Source organism: Wyeomyia smithii, chromosome 2, assembly GCF_029784165.1.
Source record: "Wyeomyia smithii strain HCP4-BCI-WySm-NY-G18 chromosome 2, ASM2978416v1, whole genome shotgun sequence".
NCBI classification, from domain to species: domain Eukaryota; kingdom Metazoa; phylum Arthropoda; class Insecta; order Diptera; family Culicidae; genus Wyeomyia; species Wyeomyia smithii.
Genome location: NC_073695.1, coordinates 199,148,289 through 199,171,383, shown reverse-complemented (window position 1 = coordinate 199,171,383; position 23,095 = coordinate 199,148,289). Strand labels below are relative to the sequence as shown.

Below are 23,095 nucleotides of genomic sequence, written 5' to 3'. Positions count from 1 at the left end.
ATCTCTTGAGAGACTCTCCAAAAACGAGCAGTTTTACTAAGCAAATTATTCTACAGTGTTACGTAATTTTGAGGGATGCGGGGGTTGGTGTTGGCGTTACGTTTCGTTACATATGGAGGTGGAGATCCAAACGCTGGGTTTTTCGTATTACGTAATTTATGGATGTCACATAAAGCCTTATTTTACGTGGGTTGCTTGTCTCCATCTTTCAAGAACAGTAAAAAACATCGACCTCATTTCAATCACGTTTTCTGTTTTAAAATTAAATATCCGTTAAAATCAAATCACAATTTTGGGTGTAAATACTAAAAATTTGAAATTTTGGTCTCTAGATTGACCACTATCATATTCAGGGAGGTTCAAACACGGGTTTATACAAATTTGGAACGCTGTGTACAACGCTCATAGTCACGGTTCTGGTTAAAACTGGAGTGAAGTTCAAATTTTTAGTTTTAATTATTATCAGAGCACCAAAAGTAGAGCACCAAAAATCGCAATTAGCCATCCTCTACCTTAATTTCTTAAAATACACTACCCTATCAGCTACCCTAATTTCATTGTGGAAAAAGCAGAAACATAAACAACAGATTTGATATGAAACTGCTGATTAAAGCCCACTCATGGTTTTGTGTTTGTTTGTGCGTTTCGAAATCGTCATTACGATGGCTGTAAAGAAATGAATAAAATAAATTGAAGGTATCATTGTAGACCCTGTGCACGTTCGTAGTTGATTTCTTCAAGCCAATCCTGAGAGTTCGGATAGATGCGGCGTTCAAAGACTATTTTCCGCGTATCAGATACATACACAAGACTGTAAAAACCAAAGATAGATAGTCAATTACGCAGATAAATCGCACGCCGAAGGAATATTGAGATCAGCACGGGAAGCGAAGCTATCCATAGGCGAACTTTTTTTTCGTAAGTAATTTATTGTGGCTGGCACTGAGCCGCTCGAGGAGGTCTCGCGGAGATAATAAGTAATAAATTTTAAAAATGTCATAATTAACTAGCCGGAATGCCTTTCCAATGAACTTTGGATGTTGAGAGGCCTATCGTACCCTGTGGTTGCATGTGATGTTGCGGTCGATTTAGTCAACATGTGTAGGCAGGAGTGAAAGTATTACAAGAATTTTAAATGCGGCAAAGGCCGATGGGTAGCGGCGGATATTGTGTTCGTGGTCATAACGTGGTGAACAGCGGGGAATTCTCCACAACTTGTTTGTATCTCTGTTTTCGGTGGCACCGGCCATATTATAGATAGCTTTACCTTAACGGATGTGCAACTCATTCTTAGATGCCTGCCACAAATGGAATCTTAATGAGTCATTTCGTTTTCCTGCTCTTACTTTTAGCTACTTTCTCATAAGACGCGACAAAATATTCGAGAGTGTAGAGCAATTGATCATTTTATCATTTAAACTTTTTGAACTCGAAACAGTATCATACAATAAATAAACATCAATTTCAATTAACGTCTATAATTTCTCGATAGCTGATATTAAATAAACGACTATACGATGTGCAATATTAACGATTGATAAAACTATCATGTTTTACGAACACCTCGTATTTTCACTAACGAGTAATCAACTTACGGCTGTATTCATTTATCTTTACACCATAAATCATAATCTCACAGCATAACATGAGACCTACCATCTCGATATTCCTCGTCGAACGCTGACCGCAACAGTGCAAAACATTGTATTGGGGCTGCGAAAGCACTTTATTTTACATCCGACATTGATTTGTTCATAAAACCGTCTTTTTTCATCTCACATTCAATTACGACACTCTGCGAGGTCGTTAGCTTTAGTACCTCGTTAGCAGGATATAGATAATATTTTGTTTCTTGCTCAAAAAACTGAAATCGCTTCAACAAATTTTGCTTGAGTATCAATTTTTATTAAGCCTGAAATTTTTGAGCTTAATTTCATACCTAGAAATAACTATGAAGATTTTTGTAGTGCAATTTATACGATCACGACTATACGAAAATAGTGAAGGTATTATTTTCTAGCTCCAACACACTTTTTGTGTTATTTATGGGTTCTATAACAACTGTTAGAATTTTCAGATTAATCGTTGAAACCATATTTTTACATCTGATTTTTTTAGTTTTTCTATGATATATATATATATATATATATATATATATATATATATATATATATATATATATATATATATATATATATATATATATATATATATATATATATATATATATATATATATATATATATATATATATATATATATGTATATATATATATATATATATATATATATATATATATATATATATATATATATATATATATATATATATATATATATATATATATATATATATATATATATATATATATATATATATATATATATATATATATATATATATATATATATATATATATATATATGATTTATATGGGAAAATCTACTTTTTCAAAACCTGTTCTTCACAGATGTTCGGTTGAATCCTAAAAATATATCGGTACATGGTATTTGGAGCAACAGTAGCGTGCCGTTCGTCAGATATAGAGATAGAGCAACAACAATTATAAATACTTAGCGTAATGACACGCCCACTAATGTTGGCAAATCGAAGGCAAGCGAAATAAATAATAATAATAATAATAAAGTGTTATTTTTCAACATTTATTTGAGTGCAAGTTACAAACGTTATAACTTGCACACAAACTGTTATCAAATTTATTTTTTTTTTCGTCTCGGTGTTATTTATTTTTTGCCACCCCCTTTGCTAACTTGGACATAAAAAGAATTCGAAATTTGTATAAGCCCAATTTCAAATTAAAAAGCTCTTGACGACTTGCTGAAGACACTACGGCTCCAAAATCAATTTTTTGAGTCAAACGTAATTAGTGTAAATTAGTGCATTATTTAAGTTGTCAATAGCCAAAGGAATTTAAACTTTTTTTGACGAAATTGTTCGTTTCATTGAAAAATTTTAGAAAATCACTACTGAATATTATATTGAAAAATTGATTTTTAGTGGCAATCTGTGGAACACGCCCGAAAATCTATTTAAATAGGCAGATAAATGTATGATGTCTTTGATGAAGTTGGATTTTACAACTTTGCCGAATAAAGTTTAAAAATTGAAGAGCCAAGTTGAAACCTACTGTGGGAAACTAAGAAAATCAGGTTTATATGAAAATACGTACTTTAGTGAACTTAAATTCGTTTTATCCAAATATTTGCATGATAAAATAAATATTCCATCGCGTATTGATTCAGGAGACCTCACTTCAGAAATTTATAGCTTAAAATTTGAAGAACGATTTTCTTATTTGATTTATTATGAAAATACGTAGTTTAGTGATTTTGTACTGAAATAATTTAGAAACCTCAAAATTCACTCTTACATACCATATTTTATCTACCTGACATGATTTGATACATGGAGCAATTGATACGTATGAAAATTCCCAGTGTTTGCTCAATGTTTGAAAAATTTAAAAAAAAACACAGACATATTTGCGTCTCACGAAAACGAGGAGGGGTCCAGAAGGGTGGCACCTTTACCAAAACTTAGAGCAACTATTCTCCTTGAATAAAATTCCAAGTTTTCCCAAATCGGCCGTTCCAGTGCTGAGAACGACCATTTTCAAAAAACAAGTTCCGTCCCGGGTCTTTACGGGTTAATGTGAAGGGTTTCTTTAGTATGCTTACTTGTTTTATAGGTTATTATATTCAGATAATTGCATATGCCCCGGATATTAGAGAATAGGGTACCTGTACAGTGCACATATTGGCCAGGTGGACCCGACGCCACTGGTCAAAATAATTTCGATCACGTTTTTGCAGCTTTGGAAACAGTGTGCATAGGTCCTTGGCATGGAAACGCTCTTATGTTGACAAACACTGACTGGACTTAATAATATCATCAGATAATTTTAGGCCATACATGTTTCGCATTTTTTTAATATTCTAAGTGATATGAGCTGTACAACTATTAAACAATGTTAATCAAATCAAAACATCGATTCACTAATTATGTGCGAGCCGGCATTACAAGATAGAAGACTGTCATAAAAACAACACTGGTGTTTGTAATACCATAACAAACTCAGTTCCTTTCCATGCCAACCAAAACAAACAATACAGACAACTTAAAACACGTTTTTTACTTTTGCTTTCAGCTTTACCTTTAGGCCGCTTAATTTTTCAAAAAAACATTCACGTCGTATGTATAAAAGCCAAACGCGGAAAGCGCGAAAACGGTTATTGACATTGTAAATGGTTCAGCACTGTTCACTATTCAGCGGTGTTTGTGCGTTTGATTTGTTGGTCAGGTTGGTCACTACTTTTATTAATTTTTTTTTGCTTAGTTACCACTGTAAGCAGCCGAAAACGTTGCGCAAATATACATAATGGCTAGCAGCTAATATTGGCTTACTACTGAAAATATACGATAGTTCTACACGAGGAAAACACTTTTACTTACCGGAAACTGAGTCCAAAGCAAAATTTATCTTCAGATATTGAACATTAACCGCACTAGACAATTTTGATCCTATTCCAAATAGATGAGAACACAGAACTGGAAGTTTTCTCGTACACCCACGCGTGCTCTTTTTCTCATGTGAAATAACGTATATTCGGCTTACAAAAAAAAAAAACAAATTTGCAACCGCACTCTTCCAGCACAGTTCTTAGCATGACAGTGTACAGTAGAGGTAACTGTCATAATTATTCGGTGCAAGCCCGAAAGTCTACAAAATAAAAATCTAGCCAAACATATGAAAAAGACCCAAGTAGTGAAAACTGAAACTTTAATAAATAAAGAAATAAACAAATAAATAAATAAAAATTGGGAACCACAAGAGCTAGGTTCTAGTGTTACGTCTGTTAGTCTGTTGTGAAAGAAATATTGTCGCTGCAGCACTACTCTGCAATTCGCTGGTGAGTCCAGCGACGCGAAGATTTCTAGCGATGTCATTTTGCATGATTATTCCTCGCACAGTACAATGCAGTTTTAATGTTCTTTGATTAAATTGACATAGTTTGGCGACTAGAAAACAATCAAAACTTTTAGAAAATATTACAGTCGCATATTTTGGGACATTTTATGTTGAATCAAAGACTACATTTATTAAATACTACGAAATTCGCTGGACAATCTTTATCAGACGTGCGACTCATAGCTTCCGATTTTTCTCTGTATGCACAATATGCACACATACATAAGACATACGTAACACTCAGGAAGAAATCTTCCAAAAAATTTGGTACAAAATGAACTACTCGAATGGTACTACAGTCTGAATAAAGTCACTGTTTGAGTTGTTTTTGAAGGCAGTGTACCTACGCAACCCTGCATTTGTCTCGTTCCTACTCGAAATATGCTGCATTGATTTTGTAAATAACTTTTTGACAGTTTCTTATGGGATTTTCTTTATGGCTCAATAAAGCCGAGAAAAAGAAAATTCATTTTGTTCATTATTTGTCGAGCAGTTGGACAGGACGTGGTACGGAGTACTATGGGGCAACGTGTATCAGAAAAAAACGCCGGTGTTACGTATGTCTTATGTATGTGATATGCATATAAACATAGACCGATTGAGGGCTGCGATCAAAATATTTTTAATTCAACTGAATAATAATATTGTGGTTTTCGTCATTGTTTAGACATTTGATACGAAATTGACCAACCTGCGAAATTGGGTTGTTTAGCTATATCAGTTTCTTATGTCATCTGAAAGATTTTATATCGATTTTTAAATGGAGAAAAAAAATCGCTACAATGACAGTTGGTATATGGACGAACTGTCATTGTAGCAATTTCGAGCAGTTTCAATTGGGTTTTTCAGCTATATCAGTTTTTTATATCATCTGAAAGATCTGCATTTTCTAAGCAACACTTAAATTTTTTTTCTATCGTTGTCCTTCGCTTTTTAAATCATGATTTAAAACTGCTCTAAATCGCTCCAATGACAGTTCGTCCATATACCAACTGTCATTGTAGCGATTTGGTGCGATTTTTTTATTCTTCATTTAAAAATCGAAGGATAATGATACAAAGTTTTGAAAAATCACGTTTTGCTCAGAAAATTAGACTCTTTCAGATGATATATAAAAATCGGAAATCCGTGAATAGCTAAACAACCCAATTCGTGATTTAAAAATTGAAGGACAACAATAGAAAATTTCTGAAAATCACGTTTTACTTAGAAAATGCAGATCTTTCAGATGACATAAAAAACTGATATAGCTAAACAACCCAATTAGGTTGTTTAGCTACTCACGGATTTCTGATTTTTATATATTAGGTAAAAGAGTGTAATTTTCAGAGCAAAACGTGATTTTTTAAAATTTCACATCGTTGTCCTTCGATTTTTTAATTGAAAAATTAAAATCGCTCCAAATCGCTACAATGACAGTTGGTATATGGGCGAACTGTCATTGTAGTGATTTCGAGCAGATTTCGAGTAGTTTTAATTCGTGATTGAAAAATTGAAGGACAACGATAAAAATTTTTTGACGTTTGCTTAAAAAATTCAGCTCTTCCAGATGATATAAAAAACTGATATAGCTAAACAACCAAATTCGTAACAAATGAATATTTAATAAGAACACTGTCATGTCGCAGCAAGCGAAATTTTCACCGACAAAATCTCAACCCTGTGCTAAAAAGTCTCCACAAATTTTTCGTTTGACACTTGCCGAGCAGTTGTCATTTGAAGATTTAGCTGATTTTTGCTGTACGGCAATATTGTCATATTAATATTACACAATCACGGATAGCTAAAAGTGAATTTTCGGCATTTTAAATCCGGAACATAATTTCGATTTTCTAAAAAATTGTGATTTGTTGCACGCAGCAAGACTAAATCAAGATGACCGATGTTAACCAGTCATTTCTAAAGAACTTCAACCTGAAGCCTCTGACCAAAGAGAACATCCTTTACTACTATTTCCCCCTGCAGAGTATGGTCAGCTATGCAGCTCTTTCAGTCAACGTTATGAACCCGTCCATTGCAATCAGGTGTGTAAAAATGAACTATTTTTAAACCCTATTCCTGTGTCAAATCATGTATTTTTTTCAGATTGCTACCGAAACGAGATGTTACGAATTTTCTCCTGGTACACACCCTGTTTGGAACCACGTTGTACTTGTACAGCAGGCCACACCTGGCAGTAGTTCCAAATCAACGTAGAGTTGCTTACAGCATTTGTGGATCTGTGCTTTTCAGCTTCGGTTCGATATTAGTTTGGGCCGTGTTGCGAAGTGCCATCCCACGTAACCAAGCATTGGCCACTACATTGGGTTTATCTTCTGGTCTTTTGCTAGCCAAGTTGACCTACGATTATCTGGACAGTAACGATAAACAAGTGGTTCAAAAGAAGAATTAAACAGGGCGTAGTGGCTTCGTATGAGATGAATTAAACCATCAGCTGGCTAGGATTTAAACAGCGACTGAATTGGAACATGTGAATACTAAATTGTCAGCACAGGTTTGTTGTATGGTTCTCTTTGTTCAAATATTACAGCTGTTTTCGCTCGCTCGTAAATTGCGTAGTAAATAAAGTCTTCGAAGTATGACGAGGTCCATTATGTTTTGTTGAATCATTTCCTAATTTCGCCTGCATGCTCAACTTCATAAGATAGTTTTTTTAATAACTTAGTTCTGTAGCTCAAAAACGTGTTGTTTCAATTTGTTCAGGAGTTTAGTTTATATTACTGCGGTTTATCTTTCGACAATTATTTTGAGAGAATCCATTACCTTCGTACGGTGAAAATATTCACTAAACGCAATAAACATGAATGTTTGAGATAATCTATTGAGAAAATATCAATTCGTTTGCCGGAACTGTGTATGCTGAACGGACCAATGGAAGTGGAAGAACTGTACCACTGGTACTGCCGTCTACGGGTTTGCTTTGAGCTGCCACAGCATAAGTTGGAGTGGCAGCATAAGCTAAAGGTCTAGGGGCAACAAGCTGTGGTCCATGGATTGTATGATAGGTTACTGCAGCATTTGTTGGATAACTAAGTACAAACGGAGAACCCGTAGCAGCCGCTGCATTAGAATGGTAGCCCGTTGTGTAGAATGTAGGGACTGAAACCGGTGTCAACAGAATCGTTCTAGAATCAGTGTTTGCGTTAATCGAAGCCAAGAAACAGAAAAGGACCTAAAAATATATTATTTATAATATAAGCACAAATTCTACAATAACAGAGGTTCTTACCAAATTAACCAACATTTTTTGTGAAGTCAAAGGCAGCAGCAGGTGTACGTTATAATGAACAACGAGAAGTGATGCATTTCGAAAGCTTGTCAGCTATTTTATACGTTTCTCAGAACTATGAACAAAACCGGCTTTTCATTTAATTTAACTCAGATTTAGATTGACTGTTTAAACATTTGATTTGCTTGCTATTTGCATAGTTTGCGTTCGGTCTAAATGCAAACGATCCATGATACTGTGCGGCCAATGTGCTCTTGATTTGTATGCAGGAAATATCTAAAATATAATCAAACAAACCACATTTACCTCTTTTTTTGCAAAATTTTGTGACTGTCTTCTGCTGACTGCATCACGCTACTATGAATATCGTGCCAAGTATCGCGTTTCAGTTTAGCTGTACAGTTTTTATAAGCTATTTTACGCTAACATAAAGTTGGTTTACGACTACACCAATTTATAATCCAGGTATGTTTTCAAATTGGTGTTGGGTCCGTGTAATTTTTCTGCACATTACCTAGCAAATAATCTCATAGATCGAATTCGGTGACTGTGTAACCTTTCACCGGAATGTTTGGAACAAATCATTCACAAATTTTGGATTAGTCACGAAAGGCTGAATCATGGTAAGTTTTTGCGTCTCAATAAAAATAAACAATTTCGTTTAACAAAGACTTTAATTTCACGAGCTATGGTAGGATCGTTTGCGGTGTAAATGCATTTTTCAGCAAAAGAAATATTTGAGATAGGTAAAAGTCGAGTTTAAGTTTCCCGCGCGTATGATATTGCACGAAATAGCGCGGTAAAAAATTACCACAAATGAAAGAATTTTGAAACAATGGTATTTGTAATAATATTTTGTTTGATAAAATACAAATAATATGTATTTACTTCTACAGTATTAATGATAGACATTAAATGTCTCCAGTTTTAGAATCATTAAAAAAGCCATGTTCATTACTAAACGCTATTTGTACGTAAACAGTATAAGTTCCGATTAGGTGAACATTCCGGAATTTGATTTTAAAATCTATTCGACACTAGATAAGTCATTAAAAATATTGAAACTTATCCGACTTTTCTGGTGAAATGCGCAAAATATTGTACGAATTGATTTTTTACCATAAATATCAGATATGCAGACTTATAAGTTTAAACGTATATTTAAACCGTTGATGCAGAATGCCAATGCCTTTATTTTACCTTAGAAAAGACAATATTGCTCTTTTAACTAGTAATTTTAAAACATTCGTATTACGTATTTCCAATGCATTGTTCTTTGCTTGTTCCGCTTTCCAGTATTAAAAAAAGGGTATTTGTGGAAAACAGTTTTATTTTTCAAAAAAATCAGCGGTCATTACATTCTTTGTGTAAATGTATCGTAGAATAAAAACAACGCCCTTGTAACTACATACAAGCCAACAGCATGAAATTAATAACATTAATAAAAGAGTAAGTCCAGTGATTAAGCCCACTCGTCTTCTGGTTCCAGCTGGGAAGGCTGGGCATCGACTCGAGAGCCACCAGCGTCTCGAATGTCTCGTCCGCCGAACTGGCTGGATCCACCAATACCGCCACCACCACCCATTCCCTGTAGGAAATCTGGTACCTCCTGGCCTGCTTGTGTCAAAATGCGCACCAGATCCGCTCCGAGGGCAGAATCCATCTCCGGGTCGTAAAAACTGGTTGCTTTTCCTTTATTACCAACTCGTCCGGTTCGTCCAATACGATGTACGTAGTCATCGATGCTCTTGGGGAGATCATAGTTGATAACGTGAGCCACGTTCTTAATGTCCAGTCCGCGAGCTGCCACTGAGGTTGCAATTAGAATAAACATTTTTCCTGACTTGAAATCTCGCAAAGCTTCCTCTCGTTCGCGTTGTAGTCGATCTCCATGGATGGAAGTTGTTGGAAACTTGGTTTCCGAAAGTAAGGAGGCTAAATAGTCGGCGTTACGCTTAGTTTCAACGAATACTATTGTGCCCTTAGGATCTCCAGCTTCCAAAATTTCTTCCAGTTTTTTCCGTTTCTGGAAACGTTGAACTTCATAAATAACCTGGTCGACGTCAGAACTAGCTCCACCCACGATTCCAATTGCAATAAATATGTAGTTGTCTAAAAATTGGCCAGCCAATTCTTGGATGGCAGCTGGAAAGGTTGCCGAGAACATGAGTGTTTGACGAGAACCGTTTGGACGCATCGTTTCATGGTTCATCACTTTTTCGATCGAGGACATAAAACCCATGTCCAACATTCGATCAGCCTCGTCCAGGACGACAAATTTGATTTTATCAAAACTAATGGCTTGTCGATCAACGAAATCTATTAAACGACCGGGCGTAGCAACAAGAATATGACAACCGTTTGCCATCGCGTCCATCTGATGTCTGCTAGCAGTTCCACCGTAAGCTAGACATACCTTTAATATTGTTCCCAGTGCAAATTTTCGCGCCTCCTGGAATATCTGTATTATCAACTCACGAGTTGGGCCGATAATTACCACAAACGGATGGCCCGGTTCCATATCATCGTTGTCATTGAGCAGAGTATTGATGATGGGCAATAAAAAAGCAGCAGTTTTACCGGATCCAGTTTGGGCGCAGGCCATTAAGTCTCGTTTATCCATAATGATAGGTATTGCATGCTTTTGAATGGGAGTCGGTTTCGTATAGTTAGACTTCCTCACATTACCAAGCAGATAATCACGTAGACCAGATTCGGCGAAAGATGTTATTGGTTTCGGTGGATTTTCTCCGGTCACATTGATTTTAATCTCGTCAAATTTATCAAAATTAATTCCTGAGCTGATGCTGGACCCAAAGATTTCATCTTCATCTTCGGTTGGCGCGGGAGGAATATACAGCTCTCTGGGTTTATCAGTTTTAATTTGGTCGTCATCGCCACCAAAATTATTATTATTGTCGCCTCTGCGAGACCTGAACCCGTCACTCCCCCCACGATTTCCGTAATCATCTCCACCGTCGTTGTTGTAATCACCACCACCAAAACCGCTGTTGCGTCCACCACCTCTGCCGCCACGACCACGGCCTCGTCCACGGAACCCACCTCTTTCTTCATTTCCACCGTTGCCATAATCGTTGTCCTCGCGGTCGCGATCACAATGCTCACCATATCCGTTATTGAAACCACGGTTGCCACCCCCGCGACCACGACCGCGGCCTCTGCCTCGACCGCGAAATCCGCCTCTCTCATCGTTTCTTTCATATCCGTTTTCTTCCCGATCTTGATTAAAATTATCACTGTGATCGTTTTCATCGCTGCGGTCAGCGCCATATCCGCTGCGACCTCCTCGTCCTCCACGACGGCTACTGCCTCGGTCGTAGCTACGATAGCCACCTTGCGATGAGTCTTGTTCACTATCTTGGTTGTCCTTGTCCTGATAAGTCTGGCCGAACGACTTGCCGGCATCAGCGTTCTCATCCCATTCGTCACTCATGATGATCACGAATCGGTTCTTAATAACACTTTAATTTTGAATATCGAGAACGAAGCCGCACGATAATGCAAGGCAGAAAGCGGAAAAACAACGTGCTCACGCGGTCAATACTTGCAGAATATAAACCGGAAATTGCACGTCAATGAATTTTTCTAACAAAATCTCACAAATTCGCGTTGACTGTGTTGCTGATATTTGTTTGGTTTCTGCGTGCGAAAAAAAGAGAAGGAACTATTTTTACTTTTGTCATCACGCACATTTTGACAATTACATACGAGAGTTCACGTAGGTGCGAACAGCCTTCGAAATCTCTTTCAACGCGAATAACCCGAATTGTACAAAATTTAGGTTGGTATCATCTGTGGGTAATTCCCTCGATCGTTTCAGATGCCATTAACACCTACACAGAAATATAAAGCTGCCCAAATATGCGTATGTTTGACGCAAATCAGCCCTTTTGTGCGGGAAGGTACTTTTAAGTAAAAGTGATTTACCTACTTTTGAGTACCTGCACGGAAGTCATCATTTAGGTCAAATTGAACACCTTGAAATATCAATATCATTATCAAAAACTCCATACAAATTTTTACCCAAAATTAGGTATTCGCATTTTATTGAGCTGTTGCGTTGTTTTCACCAATTTTTATGCGTATTATTTACCTAAACCAGTGAAAACCACCCCTTTGGCATCACGCGGTGTTTCAAGGGCTAACATCTCAACATATGTAAAAACGAGATAGCATATCACAGCTTCTTTTCATACATGTTTATCTCACTGCTGACAGCGGGCACAAATTAATTTGAGCCCAGGACATGAGTTCATTGTCATTCACTGTTAATCGGTATAGGGATGCCAAAGGCTCGGTGAAAACATTCAGGTTTACGTAAATTTACGTTGTTTTACGTGTTCGCTTGGTAATATTTTTTTGTGTGTAGGGGATAGACAGTTTCAAATACACACTTAAATTTTATTGCCAAGAACTCTGGTAAATTCAGCGAAATGTTCTACAATTTTTCGGCAGAACTCTCAAGAACTTTGGCAAACGAAATGTCAATACTTGCTGGTTCACGGTAGATCGATATATTTGCAGAATGTTCATCGAGTTATGTTGCTGAAATTTGCTGAAAAATTCCCCAAATTCGATCAGCTTTTGTAAACGGAACGGAACTTGATCTTCTGCTTGTTATACACATAATTCGCAGCCAACTGTTCAGTGCACAGGACAATACATAAGACATACGTAACGCTCAGAAAGAAATCTTCCAAAAAAGTTGGTACAAAATGAACCACTCAAATGGCACCATACTCTGAATAAAACCTCTGTTTGAGTAGCTTATGAAGGCTGGGTACCTGCGCAGCCCTGCATTTGTCTTGTTCCCACTCGAAAAATGCTGCATTGATTTTGTTTTGTTTTTAACAGTTCCTTATGGGATTTTCTCTGGGGCTCGATGAAGCCGAGAAAACGAAAATTAATTTTGTTCATTATTTGCAGTTAGACAGGACGGAGTACAGACTACTATAGGGCGACGTGTACCAGAACAAAACTCCGGTGTTACGAATGTCTTATGTATGGGATGTATGTATGTACTACTTACATAAGACATACGTAACACAGTCCCCGAAGAAAACCCCACAAGGAATTGTCAAAAAGTCCTTTACAAAATCAATGCAGCATTTTCCGAGTGGGAACGAGACAAATTCAGGGCTGCGCAGGTACACCGCCTTCATAAACTACTCAAACAGTGATTTTATTCAGTGTATGGTACCATTCGAGTAGTTCATTTTGTACCAACTTTTTTGTAAGATTTTCATTTTCTGTCATTTTGCATGATTTATGTGATACATGACATCTACGTTTAAATCACGTGCATACTATGTTTTATCGCGTAGCATCTACGTGAACATGGCAACGTCAAACCGAAGATCAGAAAAAGTACCGCGTGAACTCTCTGAGCGAAAATATATATAAATCAAAATGGCGAAGATGTTGCCTGATTCAGTCTTCAAACATAAAATCGAATTTCCCGATGGCTTGCCAATAAGTGAGCTTTTGAAAAACCAGAAAATTTGGCATCGAGTCTTGACGGATTTCACACAGACTAAGTTTAAAGGTCAAGGAGGTATCTGAACATAAACAGTTGCAGCTAACAGTGAATATCGTCGCCAAATGTCGTAATTTTTATCAGTTTTATCACAGATAATAGATATCCAAGCTAACTTTGCTTCATGTATAAAAAGACGCAACGGTTTTTTAGCATGTCGCAATACGCAGTATGGTGGCGCTAAGAACACTTAGTGGTCAATGATTCGATGAAATCGATAGTTTTCCAGCTTTTATCGATATTATCGCAATGAGAATGGTTGCCGTTTTCAAATGTAGAAATTTTGAGCAGTCGTAATGTGTGCATTATCGACTTCTTTATTCAATCCCTCTGTATATTTGCGATAAATTTGTTGGTTTTAGTGTTGGTTTGAATAAATAAATACATAAACCTCACAAAATCTATGTTATATCGTTGCATAAACAGCGACTGTATAATCTGTAAGAATTTTCATGCGTCTGGCAGCTTTGACCGTAAACCAGCGCTGCCATCACTAAAGTGGTTAAAGTCGCAAGTTGCAGGAAGATGTCGTTAGCATTCCAAACAAGTAAGAATTTGAAATCTTACACACGATTTCTGGAGTTTTTTGTTCTAGCTTGGATGTCTGTTATCTGTGGTTTTATGTAGTTTAATTTATTTACGAATAGACGATTATTCATGCCCGTGCGAATTATCAAGCAACATATTTCGATGATTTCTTAAAATTATTTTCTGTCTCTTAAGAATTGGGGAAACCACATTTAAAAAATATACGTTGTATAAAACGTAGTAGCTATCAGATAATCAAATACTTTTCACTTTACCGGTAGTTGAATTCTACGTGAAACTCACATGAAATGTGTATGTCTACTGAATAAGATTCACTGGATAAATCATCTCACCAATTCATGATGAACTTAAACGACAATCCCGTAAAATCAACGTGAAAATGACAGAGGAAACTATTCACAAAACTTTTCCTGGAAATTAAAACGTGAAATATATTTTGAGTGTAGCATCTGTCAAATTTTTTTAACAGATATACTTTGTAATATTGAATATTGGAAATATTTCGCAGACATACGTAACACTGGCGTTTTTTCTGGTACACGTTGTCCCATAGTACTCCGTACCTCGTCCTGTCCAACTGCTCGACAAATATTGAACAAAATGAATTTTCTCTTTCTCGGCTCGAGTAGGAACGAGACAAATGCAGGGCTGCGCAGGTAAAAAACAATATCGCACGCTTAGCCTTGGGGCTAATAGCGGTCTCGATCAACTAGATTAGTTGAGAGAATTCGTTTTCGATATTGTTTTTGGCACATTTTGCATGTGTAGGATAAGTACAACGATACACCGTGCCCCAGTGCTGAGTCGAGAAAATTTCCAGCTCGACAAGTTCCTTGACTCGATCGGGAATCGAACCCGAAATCACAACCGTGTGGGAGAGCTAGCCGACCGACATCGCTAACTACAGAGCCACGGGGACCACGCAGGTACACTGCCTTAAAAAACAACTCAAACTGTGATTTTATCCAGAGCGTGGTACTATTCGACTAGTTCATTTTGTACCAACTTTTTCGCCTATACCGTTTAACATTGAATGACAAGGCCGTATGAATAAAAGCGTTTGCTTTACTCATCCCGTGCAAATCTTACGGGAGAAGCAGAGTAACTTCTTTTATTCATACGGCCCAATGAACTCATGTTCTGGGCTCAAACTCATTTGTGCCCAATGAGGTATACGAAGGTGAGGAAGAAGAAGACATTTGTTTGTAGAGCAATGATTCGCTCGTTGGATGCTCGTTAATTCGGGGTTCGTTAGTTGGGTGGTCGCTAGTTAGGCCGTCACCCAACTAAAAAGCACTCTAATGTCAGAATTCAACGTCATTCAAATGCATTTTGGGGTCCGAAAAGTGAAAAAAATATTACTAAAATAAAATTATATTATTTATTGTTGGGAAAAATGTTTAAACATGTTACTTTGCTTCTAATTTGAAGATCTATTTTTCGTTTAAAAAAGTATTCACCAAATACATAAATTATTTACCATAGTAGCAAGACAGGAGAGTAAAGTGTAAGTTCTTTCACATAGTTTTACCGCTATGAAATTAGGAAATCCTTTCACAGCATAGAGAAAACAAACAATCGGCGTTCCCCTATGAAAAATTTGCCCAGCTGTCAGTTCACCCAACTAACGAACACGATTCGCTAGTTGGGTGGCAGTCGTGTTCCAACCAACGAATTCCGGCTGTATTACTAACGAAAAAAGGTAAACAGAAGCACGTGTTGGGGTTGTGACGTAGATCTCGGTCAACGAGAAAATGCCATTTTAAACGGTATTTCGCAGTGTTTAACGACGCAGGTAGACATTTTCAGCCGAAAACTGTCATAACTTGTGAAAAATTCTTGTAAAAATGTACCGAACATTGATTTTTGGACATTGTTTTTTAACTTCTACGTCATCAGTGTTAACAAAAAAGAAACCCTTTAAACCCAAGACTCAAACCATCTCCGTACCTTTCTATATTCCATTGATTTGTGCCTGCTGTCAGCTATCAGGTCACAGAGAACAGGCGTTCATCTTCTTTTCAAAAGATGTGTGAAAACATGCAACCGTCATTTACAACTAAGTGGTAATGCTCCCGCTATGTGGCGCTTTTGTCACTTACAAACCAAGCACTGATATCGATAAAATATCGATACAGCTATATTTATGCAGTGTAACTGGGGAACCAAAAGACAGATGTCGTTAGTGTATTAACGTATTTTGATTCAATTTTTTACACACGAATTTCAAATTTCCTTATATGAACATGAATGTCTGTTCTCTGTGGTCAGGTAAAGGTGTACGAAAAATGGCAGTGATATGCTATCTCGTTTACACATATGTTGAAATGTTATCCCTTGGAACATGGTGCGATGCCATAGGGGTGTTTTCCTTCGATTTTCAAATGAAGAATAAAAAAAATGCTCGAAATGTCTTAAATGACATTTCGCCCATGTAGATTTTTGTCAGTCTCCTTATATTTGCGCAGATTTTCGTAAAATGTGTGCAGATTTTTGCAGACTTCTGCTTGCGCGAGCAAAAGGTTTTCAAATCACGGACACATTTTTTTTCGGATTTCAAGCAGATTATTCCGGTTTTTCGAGCATCTTTTCTGGCATCTCTGTTTACAGTGACTATACTGTCATCCCCTTAGCAAAAACGAACAGCTACAGTGCAAAAGTGTAGTTTTGGTGTAGCTACACCGAATTCAAAAACAAATCAAGCTCAAGTTATGATGATGATTTATAATACCTTACGTACATACAAAGTTTAAAATCTTACTATAAAGCTGCAGTTTTTATTAATTTTATTTAGTTCAAACATATCGTCATGACCGGTTCAACCGTGACTACAAAGCAACTTGTCCTGCGTTTATATCGTGACCTTCGTCGATACGGCTCACAATTGAGATACACAGACCGTGATTATTACTTGGAACGGATACGGTTTGAGTTCGAACAAAAACGTGATATTACAGACCCTAGTGAAATAGAATATTGCTACAAGGTATGTGTCTATAGAAATTGTACAATTTTACAAATTTAAATCGTTTCTTTTTTCTCAAGCGAGGACGTGCTTTACTAGATCGAGCTCGTGTAGTCTAAAGATGTTTTCTAATAAGCTTTTACGTAACTTCCAATTGTTTAACCGGTCATTTATACATTGCAAATCTACTATTGACACATCCAAAGTTCCGGTTTTGATTGAGAACGATCTTGAAGAAGTGTTCGTTCGTGGTAGTGGACCAGGAGGGCAATCTGTTGCCAAAACTAGCAACAAAGTAGTTATTACGCATAAACCAACCGGAATTGTAGTACAATGTCACGCATCTCGATCGTTGCACAAAAATCGGGAAGAAGCTCGTCGATTACTGATTGATAAATTAGACAATCTTCAAAATGGATACAACTCTGTAGAAGCACAGAGGCGGAAAATTGAACAGAAAAAACATTTGGAGACTAACCGGCGTAAAATTCGGTTACAGGAAATGAAAAAAGCTTGGAAAAAACGCGAGTTCGGGGATGATTAGAACACTGTAGCAATCCAGTTTGTAATTGAAATATATATAATATTTACCACGAACTAAAATTTCCAAGTTGTTTGATTTTTTGTTCTTTTTTACGTTTTTTCTCTGAAGTTGCCAAGTTCGCTTCATTGTGTGAAGTGTCTGGGTCTGCAATCCTTTTCGTGATATTTTTATCCAAATATTTACCCACTCCCGAGCGAAAAACTTTTAGTGGCTGCGTTTTAGACGTTTTTACTTGTTTCTCTTGAGCTTCCCGTTGAATACGTTCTAGTTCTTCAGCCCGTGCATTTGCCAACTGCTCATCTGCTTCTTGGAACGGATCAACAAAAACCTGCACACGTTGTACGAAAATATTTTCAATAGGCCGATCCCGATTATCCACCTCCACGCGCTCCATTTCCGTTAACACTTCTAGGCCGCCAACTAGTTTACCAAAGACTGTGTGCTTGCCGTCCAGGTGGCGGCAAGAACGGTAAGTTATGAAGCTACAATCAGTCAGATTGTTACGAAACAATAATAAAAAGGAATATATAATACCTACAACTGCGATCCATTGGTATTCGGTCCAGAATTAGCCATTGACAGTATACCCCTACCGGAATGTGTTAAATTTGGTTTAATTTCGTCAGAAAACTTTTTACCCCAGACAGAAGTTCCTCCGTTACCAACTCCCGTAGGATCACCGCCTTGAATCATGAAATTTCGGATCGAACGATGGAAAATACATCCATTATAGTACCCGTTTTGACAGTGCTTTAAGAAGTTCTCGCAAGTCTTTGGGACTTGATCGCAGTAAAGCTCCAAATTCAACGCCCCAAAGTTAGTCAACAGTCTGACATAGCCCTTCTTTCGAACCCGCTCGTATCGGATAACATCTTCTTCAATGATGGCAGCCTCGTGATTTAATACTGGAACCATTGATGTAGAAGTAAAAGCAGCGGCTACAGCTCCTGTCGAATAATGGGCAGCATTGAACTTATCAGCCACTTTGTGATCCTCTGATTTCTCCTCAGGTGCCTTGTAATCTTTTTCCAGCTGTGTTAAAATATCTCGCGTTTCCATAGAAACTGTTTTTAGCCTTCCTTGTGGATCTTTTCTTTCGGCTAGCTCTTCTTCTGATAAAACTTTTAACTTATTTTTTATGTGGTGGTAAGTCGTAATGTTAAATTTTTCCAAATTACTTGGGTCCTGAATTGTAATTAGGTCTTTTCTAGTGAAAGGGGTATCATCCAGTAAATCTTTCCAGTTTTTGGTTTTCACATTAAGCTGTTCGATAGCTTCAAACGAAAAGACGTTTCCAGTCTTTCCGTTAGCGACAATGTGAGAGTTTTTTGTAAACGGCTTAAATAGTGTCGGACAGTGATATTGTCCTTCATGATTTTTAGTAAAATTGAGCTTTGTCAACGATTTACCATCTAAAGGTGACCCTGTTACCGGATTTACCTTGAAATGCTTAATGAAATCAACTATCGCAGAAAGTTCGAAAATATTCCCGTCCTTGTCACAGTAAGGATGCTCGTATGGAACCATTGACAAAAAGCAGTGGTCAAATGGAAGTCGTTTAAATTTGACTTGTTCATTTTCAACCGAGTCTGGCTTGTGTCCTCCATAGAATTCCGACCACTCAGTGTAGGTCAGATACCTATAAACAAACTTTTTCATAAACATTCTTCAACAAATAAATAATACTCACATTTTATCTTTCTGATGCTGTTTTTTACCCATTGTGTTGTTTTCTTTTTCCCTTTGTTTAAATAGTTTAAAAAATCGAATGAAATCTGTATAGTAAGATGATTTTAGGTTTTTTTTATAATTTTTTTAACAATAACAACAACGATCAGGAAATCGAATATGGTTTGACAGATTGAAACCAGAGCTGCCAGATTTTATTTTGAAAAATCTGTATTCACCAGCAGGGCTGCCAAGTATACAGATTTTTCTGTATTATACAGATTTTTTGACCACGATACAAAAATGATACAGAATACAGAATTCATACAGAATTTTGATTTCGAATACAGATTTGTACAGAACTTGAGCAATCGAATTTTTGTTAAGTTTTGTTTTAAAATTGTGATGTTCACAAAATGTTCGAACTGAACAACATGTTGCTGTGCCTCACGAAAATTTCATCTGAACATTAGTTTTCAGTTTTTCAAATGCGTTTTCCACATAGCCGCCAAACTAGCCGATTCGCATAAGGCAATCCACGGATGATGTTTCACTGCTTGTACGTTTGATATTGTTGTTGTTGTTTTTCAAGTTTCAAAACCAAAATACAACCGAGCACAAAATTTTTTAATGTCGGGGAAAAAAATTTAAAGTAATATTTTATTGTTGTTCAAAGGATTGCTACTTAAATTGCTGCTGGCAATACTAGAGCAACCGATCGGACAACGTTTGTTTTTCACGCTGTACGATACGGTTTGCATTCAAGTTGCGATCTCTCGAACATACCTGGGGCTGCCAAAAGTTAAAAACAAACTGAAATCAGCTGATCGCAACTGTCTCGTGGATAGCCTTATTCACAGTATGCAGTGTGTGCATTGCGGATAATTTTGTGTGGGAGGAAAAGAGAGCAATATTTTTGCTTTGTTTTCTTGATTTTTACAAGCAGTCTGACTGTCCCGGATGGAAATTTGTAAAAGTGCGAGCAGGCTTTAAAATCTGTGTTCAACATGAAATATTTGTGGCTGATTGTATTTATATTGTATTTGCGTTGACGACAACCAACGCTTTTCTTTTGCCAACATTCAACGCTCTTCTTTTGACCTTTTATTACTTATGTTCGACCTCTGCTGAGCGTCCGACATTCAACTAAGAGGCCATCCACATACCACGTGGACAGCTTGGGGGGGGGGGGGGGTGTAATGTTCACGGTCCTTACAAAAAAAAAAAAGAATTTATATGGGCATTTGTCCACGGAAGGGGGGGGGGGTTAATATCGTCAAAAATCTGTCCACGTGGTATGTGGAGGGCCCCTAAGCGGAAAATTGTTTTTCTTTGATTTTTTCTGAACATCCGACATTTGGCTAATCGGGAAAACTTTGGAACAAAAATACCTGATTCGTTTGCTTTCATAGGAAAAAACACGGTTATAGAGCTGAGTTTTCTTTCAGGAATTTAGTATACGTCTTGCGTGGTGTAATCGGAAACGCATCTTACCGAATCAAATCAGGAATTTAGCCAACTTTTTCACGGTTCCAGGCGAGGTTTAAGGTCGGATTCCAAGCCAAGTTACCCCAAACTCGAGCACTTGTATGCACACGAACAAAATACAGATTTTTTACGGGTGCATACAGATTTTTCAAAATAAAATCTGGCAGCTCTGACGCAAACGTATCCATTGTGCTTGGGCCTCTCACCCGGTCCGGATGGCTCCGTTCCGATTTGGCCCGAAAAAATCGGACATTGAAGATTCCGGTCCGATTGGACTTTTTCCGGAGCTAAGTACAGGTCATACTCGATTATCCAGAATATTCATTTAATTCGCCTTCACTATCCTCATAGACTAGCAGACGTAACACTGGAACCCTGCTCCATCGCCACAAGAAACGGTCATTTCAAATCGAGTAACAGTCATCGCGCGATAAAACCGTCTGGGGTGCTGTAATGCTATCTCATACATATTTTGTGGTTACCAATGGGGTCCAAAAGTTTTAAACGGTTTTCTAATTTTTATATATTAGCTGGAAGAGTGCAATTTTCTGAGCAAAACGTGATTTTTAAAAAATGTTTACCATTTTCCTTTGATTTTTAAATGAAGGATAAAAATTTGCTCGAAATGCCTTAAATGAAAGTTCTCTCATATACCGTACATGGGCGAAACGTCATCTAAGACCATTCGAGCAGTTTTTTTATTCTTCATTTAAAAATCGAAGGAAAACGATAAACGTTTTTTGAAAATCACGTTTTGCTCAGGAAACGCGGCTTTTTCAAATGATATATAAAACCGGTATAGCTTCAGGACCCAATTTGGCACATGCACGTCCGCTAGCACTGATGTCGAAATACAAGACGCAGCGCAAACACGACAGCAGATGGTGCTAGTGTTGCTATCATAAAGTACTATAATCATCCGAACGATAGTTCGATTGAAAATTTGTTCAAAGTTTTATGTATGTTAGTCTGTAGCCCCATTCGACATAATTGGTATCATTTATTATAGTCACTGTATACTTTACTAGTCTGGCGGGGTGGATTCGGGAACCAATTTAAACTGTTATATCGGGAACCAGTCAATGGAAATTCTATACGACTGGTTCACGTTATAACAGTTCAAATTGGTTCCCGAATCCACTCCGCCAGACTAAATATAGGGACTGTACCAGTTATGTCCAGTCTGGCATGTTTGGGACGTGTTCGAATTAAATGAAAATAATCAATGTCAGATGTTTTTTTACTTTTTATGATTTTACCCCTTCCCTTGTATCCTAAGAAATAATTTTTGGTTACGCCACTGCATCATACGAGTAAAATAACAAGAGAAAATATTTATTTTATGTTCGTTGATCGCAAATTTGATAATTTATTTGTAATTCGATTATCGGGAGCAAAACAGAAAACCGATACTTCGAACACATAATTTGGTCCGACCTGTAAGGAACCATTCAAATATTACATAACGCGGAATTCGGCAATAGGGTGTTTTAGGGGTATGTATATTATTTTTTCTTTTGATAAGAGATGTCAAAAGAAATACATATTCTACTGACTTTTCTTGATTTAAACAGCAAAACTATTGAACAAATCGATTTCGAATTTCAACAACTGTAAGTGGTTTTAAGACATACCCTACCGTCAAGAAATCATGACACATGGAGGCCAGGTCATTTTTCAAATATCTTCACACTACACAAAACAATATCTTTATGCTTAGGAAATCTGTAAACACGGTACCCGTTGAAAGTTTACAAAATTTCTAGTGACACATTAAATCGAGTGCGGTTATTCAACCGATTATTAGGCTTCCACTTATTCACACGCATTCAAATGTTTTCAATATTAAGACATGTCTTCACATCTGGCATCCCTGCCATGACGCGTAAATCAGGGTTATATTTTGCACAAGCCAGCAGCAGAAATGTCACTTTGCTTAGTATCAGGGTTATATTCCCCAAAAGCCAGCAACAGCAATGTCACTCTGTGCACTACTTGCCAGTTAGTGAAAATTTAAAACAAATATAATTTTTCAATATTAAAATCAAAGAAAATTCGTAGAGATCTAAGACAAATTACGTAATGCCTACTGAAAGGTCAGTTA

At 37.0% G+C, this 23,095-nt stretch overlaps 6 protein-coding genes and 1 long non-coding RNA gene across 8 annotated transcripts in view; 3 read left to right on the top strand and 4 right to left on the bottom strand.

Annotated features, from left to right (window-relative positions):
- LOC129721523 (dnaJ homolog subfamily B member 6-B) overlaps nucleotides 1-4,630 on the bottom strand; it is a 173,272-nt gene extending 168,642 nt beyond the window's left edge. The window contains exon 1 of one of the 2 annotated variants that reach the window (XM_055674197.1): nucleotides 4,475-4,630. The gene's annotated coding sequence lies outside the window, so the exon portion shown is untranslated. The remainder of the gene's footprint in view (nucleotides 1-4,474) is intronic. The other variant, XM_055674199.1, reaches the window with a different exon arrangement.
- A 2,105-nt stretch (nucleotides 4,631-6,735) lies between these two features.
- LOC129724314 (uncharacterized) lies at nucleotides 6,736-7,585 on the top strand. Its single transcript, XM_055679072.1, has 2 exons — nucleotides 6,736-7,015; nucleotides 7,077-7,585. The coding sequence occupies exons 1-2, from the start codon at nucleotides 6,867-6,869 to the stop codon at nucleotides 7,381-7,383; spliced, it is 456 nt and encodes a 151-aa protein (XP_055535047.1). The 5' UTR covers nucleotides 6,736-6,866; the 3' UTR covers nucleotides 7,384-7,585.
- A 209-nt stretch (nucleotides 7,586-7,794) lies between these two features.
- Nucleotides 7,795-8,609, bottom strand: LOC129724315 (uncharacterized). The gene is made up of 2 exons (XR_008727905.1): nucleotides 8,221-8,609; nucleotides 7,795-8,163 (listed from the first exon to the last, which is right to left on the bottom strand). It is a non-coding gene; the product is annotated as an uncharacterized LOC129724315 (long non-coding RNA).
- Nucleotides 8,610-9,532: 923 nt separating this feature from the next.
- Nucleotides 9,533-11,801, bottom strand: LOC129724313 (ATP-dependent RNA helicase vasa-like). The gene has a single exon (XM_055679071.1). It carries the CDS (start codon nucleotides 11,672-11,674, stop codon nucleotides 9,683-9,685), a length of 1,992 nt encoding a protein of 663 aa, XP_055535046.1. The 5' UTR covers nucleotides 11,675-11,801; the 3' UTR covers nucleotides 9,533-9,682.
- Nucleotides 11,802-16,985: 5,184 nt separating this feature from the next.
- On the top strand, nucleotides 16,986-17,507 carry LOC129721621 (MIEF1 upstream open reading frame protein). Its single transcript, XM_055674381.1, has 2 exons — nucleotides 16,986-17,312; nucleotides 17,372-17,507. Exons 1-2 carry the CDS (start codon nucleotides 17,136-17,138, stop codon nucleotides 17,408-17,410), a joined length of 216 nt encoding a protein of 71 aa, XP_055530356.1. The 5' UTR covers nucleotides 16,986-17,135; the 3' UTR covers nucleotides 17,411-17,507.
- LOC129721620 (mitochondrial translation release factor in rescue) lies at nucleotides 17,295-17,894 on the top strand. Its single transcript, XM_055674380.1, has 2 exons — nucleotides 17,295-17,312; nucleotides 17,372-17,894. Exon 2 carries the CDS (start codon nucleotides 17,413-17,415, stop codon nucleotides 17,833-17,835), a length of 423 nt encoding a protein of 140 aa, XP_055530355.1. The 5' UTR covers nucleotides 17,295-17,312; nucleotides 17,372-17,412; the 3' UTR covers nucleotides 17,836-17,894.
- On the bottom strand, nucleotides 17,849-19,689 carry LOC129721619 (RING-type E3 ubiquitin-protein ligase PPIL2). Its single transcript, XM_055674379.1, has 3 exons — nucleotides 19,526-19,689; nucleotides 18,374-19,474; nucleotides 17,849-18,317 (listed from the first exon to the last, which is right to left on the bottom strand). The coding sequence occupies exons 1-3, from the start codon at nucleotides 19,555-19,557 to the stop codon at nucleotides 17,879-17,881; spliced, it is 1,572 nt and encodes a 523-aa protein (XP_055530354.1). The 5' UTR covers nucleotides 19,558-19,689; the 3' UTR covers nucleotides 17,849-17,878.
- Nucleotides 19,690-23,095: the final 3,406 nt, after the last annotated feature.